The sequence below is a fragment of the Macrobrachium nipponense genome, chromosome 17 (assembly GCF_015104395.2).
Source record: "Macrobrachium nipponense isolate FS-2020 chromosome 17, ASM1510439v2, whole genome shotgun sequence".
NCBI lineage: Eukaryota > Metazoa > Arthropoda > Malacostraca > Decapoda > Palaemonidae > Macrobrachium > Macrobrachium nipponense.
In genome coordinates this window covers 68,354,090-68,360,288 of record NC_087210.1, presented here as the reverse complement: position 1 = coordinate 68,360,288, position 6,199 = coordinate 68,354,090, and the positions used below count along the sequence as shown (strand labels likewise).

At 36.5% G+C, this 6,199-nt stretch overlaps 1 protein-coding gene across 1 annotated transcript in view; it reads left to right on the top strand.

The window, feature by feature from the left end:
- The window catches only part of LOC135196289 (uncharacterized), a 22,116-nt gene extending 16,313 nt beyond the window's left edge, over window positions 1-5,803 (top strand). The window contains exons 2-3 of the mRNA XM_064222992.1: window positions 2,904-3,023; window positions 5,662-5,803. Coding sequence (XP_064079062.1) covers window positions 2,919-3,023; window positions 5,662-5,802 — 246 coding nt within the window. The 5' untranslated portion in view covers window positions 2,904-2,918 and the 3' untranslated portion in view covers window position 5,803. The remainder of the gene's footprint in view (window positions 1-2,903; window positions 3,024-5,661) is intronic.
- The last annotated feature ends 396 nt before the right edge of the window (window positions 5,804-6,199 follow it).

Genomic DNA, 6,199 nt, shown 5'->3' with positions numbered 1-6,199 from the left:
AACCTTTCCGTATGATTCAGGGGCATGTGAGACACCCTTTATGCAGTGTTAATATTACCGTTATTGCACTTGTTATAGAATTGACCAGTGTTTATTAACCTTTTCATTACCACGCCCCCTCTATGAGTTGGTCCTTTCTTTCACGCCCCACCTTGCATCTATGAGTAAAATTCCCTCCCAAATTGAAAAAAAAGGGGGAAGGGGTTCCGATGGATAGGAAGGGAGATCAATAATTAGAAAACATGGTCAGCCCAACGAGCCTAACTAGAGTAGTACTCTTGGAAAGTAACGTTATAAGGCGACACTTTTGCATTTTTTTCATGAACTTCTGAATATTAGTTCCTCACTCTTGTTAATAGAAGAACGAATATAATTTGAATTTTTTTTTTAATTTTTCCCTAGGGCTCGAGCTTCCCCTGGAAATTGCTGACGCCCCCCAGGTTAAGAACCACTCTTCTAGGAAGCTTTTGGAAGGTAGAATGCCCAAATATGAAAGGATAAAGATGCACACACACGAAAAAATTAGTAGCATACAGGAAGTTGGTCATAATAAGGAACATTAAGACCAACTTCCCACAAATAACAAAAAGTTCCTGACGTAATAAAATTGCAGTCTCCTATAGTAACGAAGAGTCACAGAACTGCAGTCTTCTATAGTAACGAAGACTCGTCGTAAATGTCATCATTGTGACAGAGACATGATGATATCCTTGATTTATTGAAGGGTATAGAGCAATAATTTCAGGGAAGCAATTTCCTTTCTCTCCCCAGTACACATTACGACTGTGCATAAACATTGTTTAGCGAAAAATGCATAGCAAGCCCTTACTTTCAAGTGAAGTTAACCTTTATATTCTAGGAATACCTTCAACTGAACGCTTATTCATTTCGAACCATTGAGTCATTTACAAACTGTTAGGAAAAGTCGTTTCCTAACTGTTAGGAAATAATTCCGAAAAGGATGTTAAACCTATCCACTGTTTTGTAACTCCGCCGCTTGCAGACGCAACAATGAATGCCAGGTTCTGTCAAATACTTGACCTTTGGACACTTCAGACTGCTGTCATGTGATACTCTAAAATTGCTGACCGATCGTTATTGCTGCACAATGCAGGCCAGCAATTCTCTTCTCGAGAAACAACTGCAAACGCGGACGTGCGAAATTAAAGCCATTGTGCTCTCTAATAGTTTTTATGTGCAAAGGCCGGTGCGACGGGCACCTTGGTCAATGATTCTCGAGTGAGTTTGATTTAAGTATTTTTCATTAGAAAATGAATGGCCGTGAAGTGTTTTCTCATTGGAAAGTTCATTTCGATTTAGAGGGCCAAGTGGTACAGTTTTATGTCAGTAAAGTTTTTCAATGGACTCAACGAAATTGTCAAAAATGTTCCGATGTTTTGGATTGGTTAGGTACCGAGCCATTACTTTACCCTAGTTATCTCTTATACACCAATAGATAATACGATGTCATTTCTTAATCTCATTCATTCTGAGGAATTTAAGTTTTAATTTCTTGGACATTAATTAAGGCAAAGACGAAAAAAAGATTAAGAAATTCCTGAACGTTTTCTCTTTCTTCTGTCGAGCCATTTCTCAACCTCTCTCATTAATGTTCGTCAGGTCAGGTTCGTTTTTTGATGCTAAATCAAAATTGATTAGTGAGTTCTCTTTGTCTTTCATTCAGGTTTCCAAATCTTGCGCTCTTTCTCTGAAACTGGATTTTTTACTTGTAGGTTTCAAGCGTGGACAGTTTTCAGGTTATTAACACTACATGACTCTTGCTAATACTTAACTTTCTAAACTATTCCTTACCATGGTTAGCCAGCTTACTGCCCTCACTCTTCTTTCACCCATCTTACTAAAAAAAAAAAAAAACTCATTCTACTTTAGTTTTTACTATTTTATGTTACTAATCAAGAAATTTTACCTGTAATTTTGAAAAAGAAATGTTTCGAGGTGGTTTAGAATCATATCGTAGACATTATCGGCCCATACCTAAAGATTGACTTGGACCTTACATATAATATTTTCTGTCTCTTAAATTCTTTAGCTTATATAAACACCCTGTACAGGTCTAGCAAATACCACTGGACCTTGAAGCATCTCAAGTTTACTTTGATCGTTTTCACATCTGACCTAATTTCATAAATGAAAGGTTTCATGTCTTTGTCGTGATTTCATAACAGCTTCTACTACTGCTAGTACTACTGCTATCAATAATCATAACGTGACATAGGTAAGTTATCCTTTAGGCAAATATTGAAGATTCCAACCCCTAGGGGATTTGGGGTTTGTGAACGCTGAGAGAGAGAGAGAGAGAGAGAGAGAGAGAGAGAGAGAGAGAGAGAGAGAGAGAGATGAAGCCTTGTGGGTGGGTGGAGGAAGTTGATTCATCAGGACGGCCTCTGAGCATCTCGCCTGTTGTGATTAGATGGTGGCTCTCTGTAACTTCTTCTTCTTGTTTTTCTTTTAACGTTGGCCTTTCAGTTTTTATTATGGTTGTTCTTGCCTTTCAGTATTCTTCTTCTCTTCCCATTTTGTGATCATTTTCCTCCTTGTACTCACAACCTTGAGGTAATCTTATCAGGTCTTTCCTTGCTTGTGATGCTCGCCTTGTCTTTTATTTTGATGCTGATGTTGTAGTTCTTGTTGATATTCTTCTTCTTATTGTTCTTTCTCGTCTAACATATTTCTTTTTTTCGTCTAATTGCTATTGTTCTTTGCCTGTTCAAGTATCTGCTATGATTTTATTTTCCCTCTTATCTGGGATGCATGTCTTCTTCTCAACCTCCCTTTTTGCAGTTGACGTTTTGTTACATGCAACATTTCTGTATACAAAATATACTATATCTGTTAACTCTCATACGTAACTATATAAAGAAATATGTTTTCTTTATTTTCAGAACTGCGAATCAAGGATGGGTAAGCACATCCTACCATGGGTCCTGCTCATCGTGGCAATAGTGGTTCGTCTCATTCTCGCTGCTCCTTCGACCTCCTCAGACGTCAACGAAATTAATGCTGTGAGATTTTGTTGAACAATTTGTACGCTTTTCTTTTCAATTTGGACAGGATATAAGGCCTTTTGTTTTACTGGTAACTGGTCTCCTAAATGAATTCTAGCAAATTTTGACTTAATTTCTGTTATGAGAATTGCTAACATCACAACAGTGGTGATACGTATAAAACATAATGTAAACAATCATAGACTTGGGATCTCTTGGAAAGAAGAAGGAAACTAACGTAAAAGAACTCAACCTGACCTTGCTTGGATTTTAGGCCTTATTAATATCTAAACTGTCGCACTACTATGGGTCAATAATAAATATTGGTATAAATATTATACGCGGAGAGGTGCAAGATGGTAAGGTGATGTACTAACAGTGATTTGCTATATTAATAGATACTTTTGGTGACCTGCAGAGAGAGAGAGAAGAGAGAGAGAGAGAGAGAGAGAGAGAGAGAGAGAGAGAGAGAGAGAGAGAGAGAGAGAGAGAGAGAGATAAATTTTAACCAGAATAATCACCTGGCCATCTAGAACAAGGGTCCCCAAAGTGGTAGATATAGATCTTTGGGTGGTCGTTAATTCTTGTGGGTCTATAGGGGATCGATAACCAGTTGTCAAGAGGCGACATATTCATATAAAAAGGATATTAAAAAAAATAATACAGTTAAGAAATTCTGATATAAAATCTTATTTTGAATATTGCATTTTCAAAAAATTCATTTTATATTCTCATTTACTGGAACATGATGCAAGTAATCTGGTGTTGTTATATTAACAACTGAAAACTGGAGTTACAAGATAATGGACAGTTATACTAGCATCTTTTTTCATACGCATGAATTGACATGCACTTCGTTTAAGTTATACTGCGTTTACTTTTCTAAGATCGCTAGGGTGGGGCCAGGTAGAAAAGGCAGAGTTGTTATATCTAGGTATGTAAGTCCCATTAAATGCTTCCCGCAGATATAATCCTTCTTAGGAGGATTCGCTTTAGACCTTGGGAGTCGAGGGAAAGGGTTTGCTTCTTCCCTGTTAACTTTTTTTTTTTCCATTCCCGATTCTACTTAGCTATTCCTTCTTTCTCTTTTTATAATTATAGATGCGCTGAGTGGCCTGTTGGCTCCGGTGTTTGGACTTGAAACATAAATTCATAAGTCAATCGATCTATTATGCCCTTGGAATAGACAACCACGCATTCCTTCTCTGCATAACATTTTTATCAAAATTATCCAAGTCAGTCACAGGATTCAATTTCTCTTTTCTTTTTTGAAACACTGGAGATTCCACTATATTTCCCGCCTCTCTTGCTTCTTAAGTCAAACGAATAGTCATTTCTAACACTTTTGTTGCTTCAGATGTTCTTTGGATAGCCTTCGAAACATCAGTTACAGGACCTTCAAGATGTTTTTATAAAATGAAGTATTTCAGGAAATTATAGACTATTTCCTTGGCCTCAGTTGGTGGGTGAAGACGTTTACGGGAGTCATTTGGGCTGGGCTGTCCATACTGTTCACAGTGGGTGATCGAGTGCGAGTATCCTTTAATGATATTGACCATGACCTTTTAAATCCTCTTAAAACCCACAGGTCCCCTGAACTCAGATGTGGCATCGCCGGGGAAAAAATATGCCATATCTTCATTTTCATTAGTGAAACTGAGGTTTTCACGAAGAATATACGAAATAACATATATTCAAAATATCTGATGCAAGCAAAGAATCGCATTTTAAGAAATAAAAACTATTTCAATAGACTCCATGAAGCTAATATCATTACCATAACGTGAAAATTGGCAACGTATGATTTCTATACAGGCCACACCCTAGCGATCTTAGAAAAGTAAACGCACTATAGTTCTTTTATTATCCATATTCATTTAACACATTTTCATCTCGAGTACTGTACTTGATTCGTCTATCCTTGAATAAGAATTGTTGATATATTATTGTTTAGATTTTTGTTTAGTTAGTTAGTTAATTTATTGACAAAACATACAATACGTTATGTACTTACATAAATTTAAACAAGAGTACATTATTTTAGTTACAAAAATCATTGAGAACAAAACATAGTTTTACACACATACATATGTACACACACCATATATATATTTTGTCCAAAACAAAACATTAAACCTATCAATGGTAGGTGAACACTTCACTGATATAATCCCAGTACATCATGAATATACCTACATAAATCAGCAACTAAATCAGGCTCCACATCCATCAAATTAGCCACACTTGCAAAGTTCAACCTATTAAATCTTGTACGGCAACCGCCAAATAAGGGACAAGAAATAAGTACATGACTTTCTGATTGTACACTACTATTACATACCAGTGATCAATGGCCTACCCAAGTTGCCTGCTGTGTTTAGTTATCACTGATGAATTAATATGCATTTCGTTTAAGTTTGTTCTATTATTATCCATATTCATTTAACACATTTTCATCTCTATCATGGTACTTAATTCGTCTATCTTTAAATAAAAATGATTGTTGATATATTATTGTTTAGATTTTTTGTTCTTTTTTTTTTTACATACCAGGGATCAATGCCCTAGCCAAGTTGTCTGCCGTGTTTAGTTATCACTTATATGCAGATAAGCGCATGCGCAGTTCAGAGTAAATCTCACGGTATTCTACTTCCAGGTTCGAGACCCATCGGCTGACTACCGCTTATCGTACTCGATATTCGACTCGGTGGACACCCGAAGCTGCCGAAAGAAATGTCACAGGAGGGACCACCTGAACAGATGTCGACTCAACTTCTCCTGCCTTCTGCGAGGATAAAGGACTACAAAAAAAGTCTTTCTACCATGTCAAGCACAATCTGAACTGGATCTCCGGATCGTCAGAGGAACTGCTGCCTCTCTTTGTCTCATTCCTACTCTTTAATTCTTTACTGCAAAATGTCGCAGTTTTTGGCACAAGTTTCCGGAGGTTGTTTTATTCCTTTTTTTAGGGAAGCTTTCCCTCCTTGCAAAACTATCGGAATTTTTAATGTCAATATGTACTAAAAAAAGAAAAAAACTCTATGTAGCATAAAATTATTTTTGTACGAATAAAACTTGAGTTTTAAATAATGTAATTTTTGCAATAAAAGAGAATCTTCGTTATGAACGCTTTTGCTGTGTAAAGTGTCTTAAATTCCTTAACTGGATTCTAAAAGGCAAATACTTTTCTAATG